General features: G+C 39.7%; 1 protein-coding gene and 1 pseudogene across 4 annotated transcripts in view; one reads left to right on the top strand and one right to left on the bottom strand.

Annotated features, from left to right (window-relative positions):
• The window catches only part of LOC311124360 (plasminogen receptor (KT)-like), a 32,269-nt gene extending 28,708 nt beyond the window's left edge, over positions 1 to 3,561 (bottom strand). The window contains exons 1-2 of one of the 3 annotated variants that reach the window (XM_084198521.1): positions 3,434 to 3,561; positions 2,906 to 2,990 (exon numbers count right to left, since the gene is read on the bottom strand). In XM_084198521.1, coding sequence (XP_084054647.1) covers positions 2,906 to 2,986 — 81 coding nt within the window. In that variant the 5' untranslated portion in view covers positions 2,987 to 2,990; positions 3,434 to 3,561. Of the gene's footprint in view, positions 1 to 2,905; positions 3,014 to 3,433 lie in introns of all 3 variants that reach the window. The other 2 variants (XM_084198523.1, XM_084198522.1) reach the window with 2 other exon arrangements.
• Positions 3,562 to 3,744: 183 nt separating this feature from the next.
• LOC311124359 (programmed cell death 1 ligand 2-like) lies at positions 3,745 to 14,126 on the top strand (annotated as a pseudogene). The gene is made up of 6 exons: positions 3,745 to 4,115; positions 10,546 to 10,605; positions 10,732 to 11,082; positions 11,297 to 11,575; positions 12,333 to 12,452; positions 13,335 to 14,126. The product of its transcript is annotated as a programmed cell death 1 ligand 2-like (transcript).
• Positions 14,127 to 18,589: the final 4,463 nt, after the last annotated feature.

The following is an 18,589-nucleotide window of genomic DNA, read 5'->3' as shown; positions in this document are numbered from 1 at the left end:
GAGGGATGTTCTTGCCCGAGCAGTAAACCAAACGGAAAACTGACAATAGAGACCTTCTCAAATAATCAAAACCGGCCTCAAACAATGAGACAAGGTTCTATAGCAACTTTTATTTGTGTGTTGAGTCTAGTTAGGAGATCTAACTTTTTGATTGTGATAAGGTTTTATCATCAAACATATCGTCACACGCAGGAAAACAATTTGAGCTTTGTGAAAGACAAGACAGTGGGGGGGGGGGGGGGGGTGAATGACTGTCTTAAAATACTAAATTATGAGAGCAATAATAATCTAGATTCAATGCTGTTCCACCTTCCTCAGAACACACACACCCCCCTATAATTTGAGGGCTATTTTTCTCCATATTTTGATAGTGGATGAATAAAAAATGTCATAGCTTTCAATCATGCACGAAATACCCATAAAAACGGACCATTTAATAATCAAATCATAGACAATAACGTAAAACGTTTTCGAGATTCCACTACAATGAGCAGTGACGTAGGTTTGACATCTTAATGCAGGAGAGAGGGAGAAAGCATATGCTAGATACACCAGCTATCCTTTTAAATTGCCAGGTCGATTCCATTCATTACCATCCCAAGTGTCGGATAGTAATTTACATAGACAAGGAGATGGCTACAGTACAGTAATGTTGTTCTATTTCTAGGTGATTGATTATGCCCTCACATTACCTTTAAGAATGTAAAACATTTTTGCATCTATAGACACAGTAATGTTGCCAGAGTATTAGGCACATGATAATACAATGGCATGGGTTATAGTATGTACCCACCACATTTTACAATGATGATGATGATGTCTGGCATATAGCAAATTGTGCATTACACATGACAAGCTTCTACAGAACATGTAGGCCTATACTCAGCTGTCACATCTCACAAAGACACACAGTTAAAAGATGCCATAAAGTCTGTAAGCAACATCATAGAATACCTGAATTTCATGAAAAAAAAACCTGCAAGAAAAAGAAATCTACACATATTTGGCTCTGAGCCTGAGTAATCCAAATGACCTTAACAAGTGCATTATGCTGAAGCCCCAAACTCAATATGGGAAACTTTGGGATGAATCAACCAATCATCATTAGTCATTATTTATTACATTTGCGGAGGCAAAAGTGGGGAGAAAGTGGTTAATAACAGAACAATATTTTACAGTGTGCGTTAATAAGTCTGTCACCACCTATGGGCCCTTGTCTGATAATGACATTGTTCTGCTACAAGCTTTTGGGAAAAGGAAAAAAAGCTTTTTAGCGTGTTGCAAAAAGCCACCTCTTTAACGATGGCAATAAAATTGTTGTTTTACAACCTGCTTAAACTAGCCCCGAACGGACGGAAGCACCTCACTTCATCTTAGAGACTGCGTTGCTGTGATATTCTAGAATCTAGGGGAAACTACTGAGCACAAATAAAATGTGTGCTACCCAGTGGGCAAAACTTGTTTAAATGACGTCTTTACAACCAGAAACCTGGCAAAACTGGTTAAGACGACGCCATTACAACCGTTGTAATGACGTCATTTCAACCAGTTTTGCCCAGTTTTACCGGCTGGGTAGGCAGGCACACCTGAAACTTCTATCCCTTTCCTCTTCCAAGATACGGAGATAATGGCCACAAATTGTACAAGTTTATATATGAATCTGTGTTCTGGCTTTTGCATTCGTTACAGACCAGGGTGTAAGCACTTTGGGCCATATACACTTTTCTAATGTCAATAGGGGGCAATCAGTGGTAAATGTGGTTGAGTAGCCTATTACGTGAAATCAATTAACTAAACAACACATCATACATTAAACTGATTATAAACTGCTATAGTCCCTATTTCAGGGAAGTCTAATGTTGAGCCCATGGGAATGTAATCAGACATTTTATAAAATTGCCTTATTTTGAAAAGCCCACCCAATGTTCTATCTATGGCGCTGGAACCACACTTCTAATAGATAGGCACCTGCATATCAAGCTAAATGTTTTTCAATTCATCGGCATACATAATGGTAACTTCAATCATCTCCTTGGCTTCCAACTGGTGAGATATGATGAGGTAGTCTAACTCAGGGGTTCGCAAACCTTTTCACTCAGGCCCCCATTCCAGCATTTCGACCCCCATGCGCGCCCATGTCTATTTCTATGGGCACAAGCACTGTTCATGACACAAACTGTTCACACCCCTCTTGTTGGCGGAGAGAAAATGTTGCAGGTTTATAGCTTATTTCCTGCAATTCTACACATTTTGTCATGGCAGCAGAGAAAATGTTGCTGTTCTAAAGCTCATTTTCTTGAAATTCTATAAATTTTCCTATGTGTAATCATGTGATATTTGAGTGACTCAAACATTACAACAAAATCTATGGGCTAAAAAAAACTTGATAAAAAACGTTAGCTGACATAAGCTAGTTGGACATTTCTGATAAGTTATAAATAGCTCTCTAAGGTATGCAATGACTGACATGACAAGAGGAAAACTGATGATGCACTACCCAATTTCGAAATTAAAAAGCAGGACTGAGTTTAAAGCCGGACTTAGTTCCTTTGGGGGGAGGTAGAGACACCCAGGCCCCCAGTTTGGGAACCACTGGTCTAATTGACAAGTGTGGCATCATAGGCTATATTTTTTGGCTGTATTCACTGCTATGTGCGGCACTGCCTCCTACAAGCAGAAAATGACATAGGGAGACATTTAACATCTTAGATCATGTAAATATTCTCAGAAAAATGACCATAATTATTTATAATTTTAACATCTTTGTACTGGTATATACGTATGACCGACGTGTCAGTAGAGATGATTCAGACTCCTCTGTATAATCTGTACAAGTTTATTATCCCACCCTTTCACAGGGGGAAATTCATTGGCATCTTTGGTAGACTATGTATCAGCGTCTCACCTGGAGCCGTGCGTTGTGCAGCATGAACTCCTGCTGCTTCTTGAAGTTCTGGTCCATAGATTTAGACAGCAGGAAACCCATGGTGCTGGTTTAGATAATAAAATGAAGCTACATATTAAGAGATAATAAAGCAAGGGTCAGGGCCCTGGGTTTATCCTGGTCAGGAAAAACTCAGGGCCCTATTAAAGCCACAACAATGGGGATTTCTTTGGTAGCATCTGCTGCTAGCAGAAACTATATCTGTAGAGTACTGCTCAAGGAATGACATTCATGGGAGAAAAAATAATTTTGTTAAATTGATAGCTAGCTAAAACTGTTCTTAAACTTGTATACCTGTGACACTTGAAACGTTCTACCTTGCTAACAGTAACGTTAAGTGGCTAGCTAGTTGTGCATTGAATCATTATTAGCTAACTAACGTTAGCTACCTAGTCGATGGAGCGTTAAGGCAAACGGTTTTCACATTTGAAGTTATTGCATGCTGTATTGAAAAACCACTTCAAATCGCTGTGGCAGTGAAAAACATACCTTTTGTTTTATGTCGCTATTCTAGAATGTATTTAGCTAGCTAGTTATGATTAATGTGTGCTGCTCTGCTGAAGTTTCATTTCCCAAAGTTCTATGGGCATGTTCATGGAAGCAAGCATGCGCCGCCCACAACACCCGGGCGATTCTCTCATTGGTCAGAGTTTTGACCTTGAGGGACTTATTTTACGTTGAACTGGGAAAATGCCCGTCACGCCATTGGGCGAAAGCGGGGAGGAAGGAACGCCCCTCTTAAATCGAACAGTTATTTTGTCAACAAGGCAGCATAGTGCATCGTCCAGAAACATTTTCTAACTAGTTTTCATTGGGAAGGCAAAAAGCAATCACTTTTGCATGGGAAAACACAGAATTCTACTAAGGTTGTATTTCACAGCCACAGGATGTGGACGGTGGATGGCGGTTGTCACTAGTTACCACAGCCACAAATATGTACAAATCCATTAAAATAAAAAATAGGTTGTTGGGCTTAATTTAATGTTAGGGATAGGCATGAGGTTAGCAGTGTGGTTGTTAAGGTTAGGGCTATGTTTCAAATCAGATTTTAAGAAGTTAAATTGTAGGGTTTAGCCATTTATTGAAACGTTGTGGCTGTGATAACTAGTAAAGACCGTGGGTGGCTGACTGATGTTCCCGAAAAGAGTGAAGTTGATCGATTCACGTCAAGGTAGGAGCTGAGTTTTTGTATATGACAGTAAAACATTCTTATGATGACTATACAATTTGTTGGCTCCTTCAATTCTTGCACATTTGCTCATAAAAGGTATATTATAACACTGTATGTTCAGGCAAATTTGCCGACCTACTAAACTTGGAATAAATCAGAACTCCCGTACATACCCCTCGAGATGAAGGCAGCCAATGGCCTGCTTCTATTTACGACTTAAACACAGCCTCTTCTGAAAACGCGAGCTGCTGTGCGGTGAAGAGGAACAGATATTGCTCGCTCCCAAAGACTGAAATAAGATAAATATATGTTTTCGAGTGCATTGAAATATTCATCATGCAATACGAATAGCCTTGATCGAATGAAGAGGTAACTCCATTTAGCCAATGTATTGAAAGCTAGCCAATGTTACAGTTTGACTAGCCTAGCCAGCTACTGTAAATTCCAATTTTGTATTTCATTAGCTAGCTCGCTCTCTGTCAGTGAATTCACATTTTTAATAATGTTTTGTCATGTCTTATTTAAAGTAACTAGCTGCAGGCTTAAAGAAACATTCAATCATATACTTTGCATAGAAACCCAAATAAATGCATGTAAATAGAAAGACGTGTGTGTGTCATGTATGCTAGAATGGAGGTTTAAAAACGACAGCTGCAAATGCATATTAGCCAATACATATGGCATAGACTATACATATAGCATACATTGCAATTCAAACTTACCTAAAAACAGTTGTACAATTGTACAATGTGCTTTGCAATAAGATAACCAGAATTTGATTTCTAAACCAGATTAGTTCTCAAACAGCAGCTGCCCAATACCATGGTGGGCATGCATAATGTTGGATGCATTGGAATATAATGTATGGAGAATAAAGAAGAGCCTGTAGGATTATAGAAAAAGCAGTTGGGAAATTAATGTTTGAGTTTCAAATACTAAATGTTCAATGAATGTGAGTACTTTTAGGTGGTTTACATAATTAACTTTCCTACTAACCTAATAAAAGTTGACAGTGTCAATCCATTCATTATTCTACTAACTATGACTGAGTGTGAGACATGTTTTCTATAATTAATGAATAAGGCACAAGAGGCAGTGCTGTATCATGAATACAGTCACAGGTAAATGGGTTGACTGGCCCTCCGCTTTCGCGTCGAAACGAACAACGCCATTGACCTGTGACTTTTCATGATACAGCACTGTCTCTCGTGCCTTATAGCTTTTATAACTGTTACCAACATATTAAAATAACAATGAATGACATATTTTCATTAAAACGTTATTTTGATAAGTCAATTCATACAATTTCATTCTTCCACCAGAATATATATTCCGGACAAAAATCTGGTTACTTCTTTTGATCATTATATTTGCATAGTTTCTACAAAGATGTATTTTATAATTATTATATATTATTCCAAGATAGACCAGAGTCTTTCGTTTCCAATGGGAAAAATTTATCATAGTGGGCAGAACAAGTAAGGAGGTGGGCAGATCCAAGGACGAGATAGTGGGATCCTATTGGCGCGTTCTAGCATTTGTTTGCATATCTCCGCAAGGGATTGCCTACTCTGAAGTGTGCGTGTGCAATAACTCAGTTCGCCCTTGCACTTCTAAACAACGCAATTTTTAGAAACTTTAGCAAAGGGTAAAGTCTACAAAACGCAGTCCACTCTGTTTGTTACAGATTCTAGTTTTGGAAACAGAAAACTGCATGGAAATAAAATGTTTCGTCGATGAGTAAATTTGCAGAATGTCGGTCACTGGGCTTCCTCTCATCACCATATATGGTAGTGAGTGGAAACGCCAACCGGAGGCTTCACATTTATACATCCGGTGAAATGTGTAGCTCAATGTTCTGTGGTTGCTCTGCAAAATAACTGTTCGTCACTTGTTTGTGTCACTTGCTAGCTAGGTAACCAATTTCAGCTAACTCAGTCACGTCAAACATTGAACCTGGAATGACAGTACACTAGCTGCATTTTCGTTTTTTTTTTAGCTTTTATTCTATTGGCATTTACTTGGATATGTCCATGACCATGATAATGACTTTGATGCCAAAAAATTGTCTCGTCTGGGCACCGTTCACTCTATTTATGGTCCTACAGAGATCGAAATTCAAAATTGAAACATTGTTTCCGAGGTCAGACAGGACAGCAAGGCTTATATTAACCCCTGCTGTACCAAACAAAATTCTAGGCTGGATGCAAGGGGAAATAATGTGCGAGTTGAGATAAATACAACAGATGATTCAGACAGCAACATCAACATGATATTCTTATGGAGGAGCAGTGTTGTATTTTTAGATGGAACTGTTTGCAGGCATAGGCGTGTCTGTTACAGCAAGGCTTGGAACACTGTTCGTCCAATCAGCATCCAGGATCCAAACAACCAGTTTTATAATGTAAGTTTCATGCATATACATCAGGCCAGGGGCACAACAAAGTATTCATTAATAGTTGGATCAGAATCGCCGTTATATCCATTGGCAAGTACGGAGAATTAAGTAAAACCACAAGTCCAAATTCCTATCTCCATCCTTGGCTAAAATAGGAAAGGGCCAATTTTAGCTAGCTGGAGGACAACAACACAACGAGATGCAACAATTCAAGTTTATCTGTCAATGGCGTTTATGCTTATCTTCATACTGTACTGTATTTGATGGTACCGGGGATAGGACACGAGCTTTGATTGGTTTAAAGGTTAGTACTCGGCGGTGTTTGCCTGTCCAGCCATATGCAGTATTTTGAAAAAGTGTGCAAGAATTGACAATGCCAACAAACGGAAATGTTTTCAAATAAATAAATATACACAATATATAAAAACCAGCTCCTCCCTCGACAGAGATCGATCATCTCGAAAACTGAAGAAGATATACATATAGAGGAAGGTTCACAGGGATAGTCAGATAGCTTTGGGTGAAGAAATGGCGCCCACTAGTGAATATTCTATTATATTGTATTCATGATGATTTAACTTTTCCCTCATATTAAACAGTAACCTCCAGTCTCATAAAATTAGGATTTATTTGGAAAGGGAGTACGGTTATTGTGGGTTAGGTTCATTAGTAACTTTGGCAATAAACAACGAAATTGTCTGGGCGGCGTGTTCCTTTGTAATGGGTTATTTTGGCTCACTGCCTGTTCAGGCTTGTCATAGTAGACTGCTGGGCTTGTTGCCCGTTTACTGTAAATTCAGAATCCTTCCTTGTAAAGGAAAGAAGGGATTTGATCATTTCCTCCTGTAGCCTACATTCGATATTATGCTACTATAGTCTATAAAACTATTGTGCAAGATGACAGTGAGGATTCTAACCATAATGATTCCCGATAATTTCAGACAAAGGAGATTGGGATTTACTAAACCTACGGTTATAGAATCTGTTAAAATTATTTCTGTCTAGACAGAGCTCTGTAAAAAGTTCACAGTGATACTTTTGCATTGGACAGTTTAGTTACTAATAGGTTACTCGCCCTCTTTGTGTCCAGCCAAAGTGAACGCATCTCGCATGCACAGTCACTAACAGGAAACTGCATGGTTTGAGGGGAGGAGAATTACGGTACGGGAAGAGGATAGGAAGATAAGTACTGCGCTACAAAACAGAATATATGTTACAGATGTGATATGATTATGAAAGAGCCTCTGAAGGAACAAGGAATACTTCTGTTAAGGTAGAATACTGCATGTACTGCATTTAGTCAGTGATGAACCATTTAGTTTATATGCCAACTGTTTTGCTTAATTGCTTTTATTTAAAAACGTGATGATATATTATGCAGCCTCATGAGATGCTTATAAAGTTATCTTTAAAATGTATGCAAGTAGGGTAATAATGTTCTAGTATCTTTTTCTTATCAATTATATTTTTAGTTGACTTACTCAGAAAGGCTTTCCCAAATCCACTATTCTCAGGTGAAATAACTTGCTAAATGAATGGCCCATAATAACCTCTCTCTACTGTAGCAGAAATGCTATTGTTATGTTTCAATATCCCCTCTGTTCTGCACATAACTTTTTCATGTTTTTATACATATGTATTTCCCATGGTCTATTATTCTGCTGTGATATAGTCATCAAATGGATGATCTCTTTTCCAGATTATTATTATTATTATTATTATTATTATTATTATTATTATTATTATTATTATTAGGTCAATTGTTTGATTATATGTTCAAGCAATAGGCAGAATACATCATTGGACAAATAACAATTCGATTGTCAGCACACCCCAACAGATTTTTGAAGGTGGGTTTATTGTATTGATTTAAAAGTTGAATCTATGCCATTCAGTAAGCTGTACTGAGCCTGATGTGTTCCATTTGTTTACATTCACTAATCTTGACCAGGTGTACACTACCAGTCAAAAGTTTTAGAACCCCTACTCATTCAAGGGTTTTTCTTATTTTTTTAACTATTTTCTACATTGTAGAATAATAGTGAAGACATTGAGATTCTTCAAATAGCCACCCTTTGCCTTGATGACAGCTTTGCACAGTCTTGGCATTCTCTCAACCAGCTTCACCTGGAATGCTTTTCCAACAGTCTTGAAGGAGCTCCCACATATACTGAGCACTTGTTGGCTGCTTTTCCTTCACTCTGCGGTCCGACTCATCCCAAACCATCTCAATTTGGTTGAGGTCTGGGGATTGTGAAGGCCAGGTCATCTGATGCAGCACTCCATCACTCTCCTTCTTACACAGCCTGGAGGTGTGTTGGGTCATTGTCCTGTTGAAAAACAAATGATAGTCCCACTAAGCCCAAACCAGATGGGATGTCGTATCGCTGCAGAATGCTGTGGTAGCCATGAATTCTAAATAAATCACAGACAGTGTCACCAGCAAAGCACCCCCACACCATAACACCTCCTCCTCCATGCTTTACGGTGGGAAATACACATGGGGAGATCATCCGTTCACCCACATCGCGTCTCACAAAGACACGGCGGTTGGAACCAAAAATCTCCAATTTGGACTCCAGACCAAAGGACAAATTTCCACCTGTCTAATGTTCATTGCTCGTGTTTCTTTGTCCATGCAGGTCTCTTCTTCTTATTGGTGTCCTTTAGTAGTGGTTTCTTTGCAGCAATTCGACCATGAAGTTCTGATTCACACAGTCTCCTCTGAACAGTTGATGTTGAGATGTGTCTGTGACTTGAACTCTGTGAAGCATTTATTTGGGCTGCAATTTCTGAGGCTGGTAACTCTAATGAACTTATCCTCTGCAGCAGAGGTAACTCTGGGTCTTCCATTCCTGTGGCGGTCCTCATGAGAGCCAGTTTAATCATAGCTCTTGATGGTTTTTGCGACTGCACCGTAAAAAACTTCTAAAGTTCTTTACCTGTGGTAAATTCAATTGATTGGACATGATTTGGAAAGGCACACACCTGTCTATATAAGGTCCCACAGTTGACAATGCATGTCAGAGCAAAAACCAAGCCATGAGGTCCAAGGAATTGTCTGTAGTGCTCCGAGACAGGATTGTGTCGAGGCATAGGTCTGGGGAAGGGTACCAAAAAATATCTTCAGCATTGAAGGTCCCCAAGAACACAGTGGCCTCCATCTTTATTAAATGGAAGAAGTTTGAAACCACAGAGACTCTTCCTAGAGCTGGCCGCCCGGACAAACTGAGCAATAAGGGGAGAAGGGCCTTGGTCAGGGAGGTGACCAAGAACCCAATGGTCACTCTGACAGAGCTCCAGAGTTCCTCTGTGGAGATGGGACTCTCAGACCATGAGAAACAAGATTGAACTCTTTGGCCTGAATGCCAAGCGTCACGTTTGGAGAGAACCTGGCACCATCCCTACGGTAAAGCATGCTGTTGGCAGCATCATGCTGTGGAGATGTTTGTCATGATGGGGTATTGTGTGTAGATTGTTTTTTCCCCTCATCAATCTAACCCATTTTAGAATAAGGCTGTAACGTAACAAAATGTTGAAAAAGTCAAGGGGTCTGAATACTTTCCGAATTCACTGTAGGCCCATATAATTTTTATTTTGGGTAACCAGTTGCTGACTCGCTAGAGAACAAGCTCAGACCAGCCTTATAAAGATGTAGGATCTTCATTTGATCTCTCGTTTGTTGCTGAGCATTTTCCTGCACAGCAGGAAATGCAAACTTGTAGTGTATTTCAGTTTTTAAAAGGCTTCTAAAATTTGTAATTTCCACTTTGAAATTTCAGACTTGATTTGCCCTAATGAAAAATGTATCAACCCCTAAAATGTCCATTCATTACAATCCACATAATAATTCACATTTCCTGTTGCTGCAGGATTATTTTCCTGCTGGAACAAACTGACTTAAATGAAGGTCCTACATCTGTACAGTAGTTTTAGTGTGGCAATATGTGTTCTATTTATATGGACTGACTCATAACTCCACTTACAAAAGGTTATCATTGCAACATTTCAAATGTTTTCTTTCTTCTCTAGTTCAAATGGAGCAGTCCTTTCTTTTGGTTTTACAAGTAGTCTTATGGCCCACTCTTGCAGGTATGTTATTGAGGTTTTTAAGTACACAATGCAATACAATAGAGACTCAGGGCCACATTTAAAAGTTTGTTTGTTTAATTCATAGACCCCCCCCCCCCACGTCTCTCTTTCTCTCTCTCCACACAGCCTTGTTCACAGTGGAGGTGGACAGTCCATCCCACGTGGCAGAGTTCCGCGGTGATGTCACCATGGGTTGCAGGTTCCAACCTGGGGGCCGGGGCCCAAACCTGTCAGTGATATGGCATCGCATCTGGCCTCCTCCAGTTGTGGAGGTGTACAGGCTGGAGAACAGACAGGAAGACCTCACTTCCCAGAATCCCCAGTACCGTGGCAGGGTGCGACTGGTGACGGAGGAGATTACCAATGGGTGGGCCAAGCTAGAGGTGTCCATGCTGAGGATCAATGACTCTGGGACCTACCAATGCCTTGTGGAAATGGTGGGAGCTGATTACAAACAGACCACTTTGACTGTCAAAGGTTAGCCATGAATCTGTCAGTGTAACAGAACATTACTCTAGGCTAATTCTAATTTCCAGTCATTCAGTATTGAGTAATAAACTTGAATTGTTTAAAATAATTGTGGTAACACTTTACATTAAGTTGCTCGTAAACCTAAGTAGTAACGCTGTAATTACACTTTATATTATCATGTTGTTACATAGTAACGTTTTTACATTCATCCATCTTTTAGCCGCCTATAAAACTATCGTTAAAAGCATGAAGAGACGTAGGGGAGATGAGGTAGAGCTGATCTGTGAGTCTGAGGGCTATCCTCTGGCCACTATGACCTGGAGAGACAGGAGTCTCAGGAACATCAAGTCCAACGACACCACTATTAGAACTCCAGACCAGCTTTTCCAAGTCACCAGCAAGATAACAGTGAAATCATCTGACAAAAACAACTATACCTGTGCCTTGGTGGAGGAAGGTGAAGTTCCAAAGGGTCCATCAGCCAGGTTTGACATCCCAGGTATGAAGTGAATTTCTATGTTTGATAACAGGGTACCTCAATAAGGACTTCATAACACATTCATAACTCATACATAACACATTAATAAGCTGTTTATGCACTGCTTATAAATGTGTTATGAAGTCCTTGTGTAGATACCCTCCAAATACAATGTTACCCCTGTTTTTATTTTTACTTGCAAAGTCTGGCCTCACACCTCTTGCTTGACACTGATACCCCACAAATGAGATTCTGTGACATTGTACTGACTGCACAAGGTAATGGAAACTAGGAGGTTATAGTGAGGCCTACACTATTTTTACATTGAGTGTGTAGATGTGTTGTTGATAAAAAGGTGCTATAAACGGGTGCTTTCCTCAATGATCATGGTGTCAAAACGTAGGTATCTGTAATATCTTCCCTTCCATTCAACAAAACACATTGTAGGAGTTATAAGTCAATGTGGGAGAAAAAGGGCGTTGAAGATGGTTATAGAGATAGTGGAGATATAGTGCATCTTTCCATGAAAACCAAATATAATCAATTTCCCCGACCCATCTGAACTACTGGCGGTCACTGTTGGTTATGATTTGGGGAAGTTCGCACCAGCGTATCTTGTGTAATATCGGGTTATTTCCAAAATGCTTGTTTTTGTTTTGAACTTCAAACTAAGAACATAGGCAACATTCTTGTGATGTATTATGTGTTACATATACTATATATATTCCATGATGCAAAATAACATTGTTTGCCTCTCCTCAATATTTTTTCTTCACAGATGAAACAGACCTACCAGCAATTAATAGTAAATGTAACACCCTTTCTATTGCATTGGGCACATCACTGACAGTGGCCATGATCATTGCTGCTGCCATCTTTGGTTATCGCAGATGGAGAGGTAACTTTTCTGCTGCTCTTACTTGATTTGCACACATTTTTGTCTCAGGTTTACAACAAGGAGTTTCCACTGTTTCTTGTATGCTGAGATAGAGACCAGATGATGTACTGTAATCTCTAAAGGTGTAGATATGCTGTTGAGACCAGAATAATCAATGAGATGGTGTTTTTCTGACTCATGATCTCGTGGCAATGACTTAGCATGTGAGAACATGAGTGTGCACTTTCTAAACTTATCTGAACTGCTACCTGTGAAAACACCCCCACAGACACGATTTCTGCTTTTGTGTCAGGGGGATTTTACATGTTGTAAAATCATGTGGGTGGTTACTCAATATAGAACTAGTCATTCCTTATGTTTAGAATAGTCTCCTATCATTCTTTTGGTTACATTTCTATGGTATTGCATAGTATTTTGAGAAGTCTGCGTGTTCAAACGAATTAGAAAGAGGAATGTCCCAAACTGCCTTTGACAGTAAATACTAGACAGTGACAAATGCAGTTACTTCTTAGTAAGTAAAAACCTTAGTAGGTACAGAAAAATAGCTCTTGTGAATCCTTACCACCAACAACACCAGGGGGGAGCAATCGTCTGGCAACGAAACAGTTCATTCAGCCTCATTTACTGACTTTTTAAAACCATGGCTGACTTGCTTAAACAAATGTGGTGTCTACTGACTCCTTGTAGATTTGTGGAAGTTGATAAGAACCTCATTGTCCTTCAATAATAACATTTGACAGTAAATACTAGACAGTGACAAATGCAGTTACTACTTAGTAAGTAAAAACCTTAGTAGGTACAGCAAAATAGCTCTTGCAACATGGAATGGAACAGAATATAAACTATTGTAAACTATACCTTGCTTTAACTTTCTGCTCACAGGGAGTCCCAGATATCCCAGCACCCCAAGCACTAACACCCTCCTAGGCTCAGCAGAGACGGGACCTGGACTCCTTTGGTGTCCAGCAGCTTCAACTGGCCCTGGTGATGAACTGTTAGAGGGTCACACAGGTGACCTGCTCTAGGAGGTAATAGAGAAGGAACATGTCAGGAATGTGCTGAAGCTCCTCACTGAGACTGAGACAGTAAACTCTGTGCAAAGGACTGAGAACACAAAAGACTCATGCACACACGTACACTCACATTGACTCTGTCAGATAAGGTTTAATCATGTTACATTTGCTGGTACCTCAATAAAATGTTTTACGTTTTAATATTAACAACACATTTCACAATTGTTTTGATAACAACAAACCGCTGATAATGTGCTTAAACCCAGTGTTGATTTTCACATGTAAATCTGGGTGGGGCAAACTCCCCCAGAAATTGTTATGCATGCCAGCAAAGCCACTACAAAACACAACAGTAATACATTAATTGCACTATAACGGTGACAAACGGTGCCCACAAACTGAAGGGCCTACATAAAGCTGTCCCAACAGCGGAGCTTTCCTTTCATCACAATGGAGTGAATCCTTACCACCAACTACACCAGGGGGGAGCCTCGTCTGGCAATGAAACAGTTCATTCAGCCTCATTTACTGACTTTTTAAAACCATAGCTGATATATGGCTGACTTGCTTAAACAAATGTGATTTCTACTGACTCCTTGTGGATTTGTGTAAGTTGATAAGAACCTCATTGTCCTTCAATAATAACGAACGCCAACATGAGTTTTGAATTCATAATGTTTATTCTTATATCATTAACACTAAGCTCTAACTATAAGTAAGTGCAAGCAAACGAGCTACGAAGAGGTAGGCTTATTAGTTCAGCACTTTCAAAATGGACACCGACAGAAATTCAGATAGAGAAACGCGGCTAGCCTACCATTTTAAGTATTTTATTAGGCCTCTGTGGTCTAAAAAGGAAGGAAAATATAATCATGAGGATCCACTTTTATAGACAATATACTTACGCACAGACAGCGCATTGCGCAAAAAAAACAACCCTCACAATATCAACGGAAATTACATGGGTCTATTACTGAACTTTTTGTTGAAAACAAATATTTGAATGGGAAGAGACTGTCCCTGGCAAACATGGTTACAGACCTAGCAACATATTATATAGTATTCCCTCCTCATGAAGAAAAGCACATGAGCTAATTTATGCAGCAGCATACAAGACATTTTTGGACTCACCGTTGTTGTGCTGTGCTCACTTGAACAGGAAGGTGGCGCGTTGGTCCTTGTGGGCAAATTTTGTCATCAAAGGTGCTTTCAAGACAACTGGGAACTCAAGGTGGAATCATGACGTCAGTGATCTTCAGGTCGGAACTCTAGAAAGAGGCCTGAATTCCCGGCTTGGAATTTCAAGTTGGATAACCGTTCAAAACGTATTTTCCCAGTCGGAGCTTGTTTTTTTCAGAGTTCCCAGTTGTCTTGAACTCACTGAAGTCTGAGATTTCCCAGTTCCGAGTTTCCAGTTGTTTTGAACGAGGCAGAAGTCATGCTGGATTGACAGCATGGCCAATGTATTCAACCTTTTCTGGCCCATGGTGTTGCGAGTGAATGTTTATACTTTTAAGCTTGGAAAAGACACAATTTCTGACAGTTGTTTTAAATCCTTAAACCCAGACTTGGACCATACACCCTGTCCACCGAATAGCAGGCAGGGGAAGTAAAATAGTGATTGCTTTGCAACGCTTGCAGTTAGCCACTGATTCCTTCCATACCACTCGTTGTTGAATTTGTGATTTTCCAACTTGTATAATGTTTATGTCCAATGGCCAATGAGTACCGATACGTTTTATCTATAATTTATCTTCATATGACAAGGATTGAAAAGGATTTGCCAGTAGATTGTTGAATAAATGCCTGGCATATCACATAAGAGCTTGGTAGTCAGGAAGCCCGTATGCCAGCAATGTAACAAATGGATAAATGAGTCATCAGATCTAATCTAAAATACATATACAGTGGGGGAAAAAAGTATTTAGTCAGCCACCAATTGTGCAAGTTCTCCCACTTAAAAAGATGAGAGAGGCCTGTAATTTTCATCATAGGTACACGTCAACTATGACAGACAAATTGAGAAAAAAAAATCCAGAAAATCAGATTGTACGATTTTTAATGAATTTATATGCAGATTATGGTGGAAAATAAGTATTTGGTCACCTACAAACAAGCAAGATTTCTGGCTCTCACAGACCTGTAACTTCTTCTTTAAGAGGCTCCTCTGTCCTCCACTCGTTACCTGTATTAATGGCACCTGTTTGAACTTGTTATCAGTATAAAAGACACCTGTCCACAACCTCAAACAGTCACACTCCAAACTCCACTATGGCCAAGACCAAAGAGCTGTCAAAGGACACCAGAAACAAAATTGTAGACCTGCACCAGGCTGGGAAGACTGAATCTGCAATAGGTAAGCAGCTTGGTTTGAAGAAATCAACTGTGGGAGCAATTATTAGGAAATGGAAGACATACAAGACCACTGATAATCTCCCTCGATCTGGGGCTCCGCGCAAGATCTCACCCCGTGGGGTCAAAATGATCACAAGAACGGTGAGCAAAAATCCCAGAACCACACGGGGGGACCTAGTGAATGACCTGCAGAGAGCTGGGACCAAAGTAACAAAGCCTACCATCAGTAACACACTTCGCCGCCAGGGACTCAAATCCTGCAGTGCCAGACGTGTCCCCCTGCTTAAGCCAGTACATGTCCAGGCCCGTCTGAAGTTTGCTAGAGTGCATTTGGATGATCCAGAAGAGGATTGGGAGAATGTCATATGGTCAGATGAAACCAAAATAGAACTTTTTGGTAAAAACTCAACTCGTCGTGTTTGGAGGACAAAGAATGCTGAGTTGCATCCAAAGAACACCATACCTACTGTGAAGCATGGGGTGGAAACATCATGCTTTGGGGCTGTTTTTCTGCAAAGGGACCAGGACGACTGATCCGTGTAAAGGAAAGAATGAATGGGGCCATGTATTGTGAGATTTTGAGTGAAAACCTCCTTCCATCAGCAAGGGCATTGAAGATGAAACGTGGCTGGGTCTTTCAGCATGACAATGATCCCAAACACACCGCCCGGGCAACGAAGGAGTGTCTTCGTAAGAAGCATTTCAAGGTCCTGGGAGTGGCCTAGCCAGTCTCCAGATCTCAACCCCATAGAAAATCTTTGGAGGGAGTTGAAAGTCCGTGTTGCCCAGCGACAGCCCCAAAACATCACTGCTCTAGAGGAGATCTGCATGGAGGAATGGGCCAAAATACCAGCAACAGTGTGTGAAAACCTTGTGACTTACAGAAAACATTTGACCTGTGTCATTGCCAACAAAGGGTATATAACAAAGTATTGAGAAACTTTTGTTATTGACCAAATACTTATTTTCCACCATAATTTGCAAATAAATTCATTATAAATCCTACAATGTGATTTTCTGGAAGATTTTTTCTCATTTTGTCTTTTGTCTGTCATAGTTGACGTGTACCTATGATGAAAATTACAGGCCTCTCTCATCTTTTTAAGTGGGAGAACTTGCACAATTGGTGGCTGACTAAATACTTTTTTCCCCCACTGTATGTATGACCTATTTTATGTTTTGTACAATCCAGGGGGATTTCCTTGTTCCTGTTATTGGCATAGATGTTGAGTTGAATGGTGAAGGAAGTTTGTTGTTAATAATGTTCCTTAAGAGTCTATTGATGCACCCATGTGTCAATCTAATGAACATAATAAAAAAATCTTTGTCTCAATCCACCGCATCCGCCTAAGTCGGCCTTCCGCATCTGCAGTGGAACGTGTCAGACCAGGAGACATCCCCAAAATAGGTCTTCTTACAAAAACGTCTGTAGCGTCCGAACTGTTTGGGCTACAAACCCCACTATGGAAAGGGGAGACTCTCACGAACACAATGGTGTTCTCCATTTTGCACTACGTCATGGGACTCATCTGAAAGTAACCTGGTACCGTTTTTAAAAAATGAATGGAAGTATGGAAGTAGTTTAATGCCAACAAAAAAAGGGGTTAAATGTTTCCAAAAAATGTAAATATTTCCTGAGCTTTCATATATTTCCAAGATTTAGGACAAACACTTCAAAACCTTATTCATTATGATAAATTTTTTGACTGTCTGTTTTGCCATTTATGAATGTGTTATTCAATGCATTTCTATGCTCTATTGTAGTAAAGGCCAAATTTCAATATTTTATCCAAAAATATATGTTTTGGGGGGATACCTACAGGGGTCAAATAGCTAAATGATCCTAAGTAGAGCACACTTTTTTTTAATGATGTAATTTCTCAATCAAATTTTGTACTGACGGATGTAGCCTATTGGATATCATTGTAGAATAAGCCTATCCTCCAATTGCAATGTTTTCCTATGCCCACACATATTGTCAGAAGATAAATGTATATTTTTAATACCCTCAAACACCAAGTTAGGCATACCTAAAAATAGGCCATCATCACCATCAATCGTGAATTATATTTCTTCACATTTTACTGGTGAAATGTCCAAACTACATGCCAATAATCTCAATCAGTTTCTTGGTAGTCTTAAACATATCTACTTTGAAACAGGTATACACCTCACACACATGTTTATGAGCTTAAAGATAAGAAGACACCTGTACCATGTCAGATATAGAGTTGAAATGTATTCAATTTAGAGTTTGCATCCCAATATTATGCTTTATATACAGTGCATTTGGAAAGTATTCACACCACTTCCCTTTTTCCACATTCTGTTACGTTACAGCCTTATTCTAAAATTGATTAAATAAATAAAAATCCTCATCAATCTACACACAATACCCCATAATGACAAAGCAAAAACAGGTTCTTAGACATTTTTGAAAATGTATTAAAATAAAAAACACATACCTTATTTACATATGTATTCAGACCCTTTGCTATGAGACTCGAAATTGAGCTCAGGTGCATGCTGTTTCCATTGATCATCCTTGAGATGTTTCTACAACTTGATTGGACATGATTTGGAAAGGCACTCACCTGTCTATATAAGGTCCCACAGTTGACAGCGCATGTCAGAGCAAAAACCAAGCCATGAGGTTGAAGCAATTGTCTGTAGAGCTCCGAAACAGGATTGTGCCAAAGCACAGATCTGGGGAAGGGTACCAAAACATTTCTGCAGCATTGAAGGTCCCCAAGAACACAGTGGCCTCCA

This window comes from Coregonus lavaretus (genome assembly GCF_964263955.1).
Source record: "Coregonus lavaretus genome assembly, contig: HAP1_SCAFFOLD_4015, whole genome shotgun sequence".
Taxonomy (NCBI): domain Eukaryota; kingdom Metazoa; phylum Chordata; class Actinopteri; order Salmoniformes; family Salmonidae; genus Coregonus; species Coregonus lavaretus.
The sequence above is the reverse complement of the archived record's forward strand: the minus strand, read 5'-3'. Positions and strand labels throughout refer to the sequence as shown.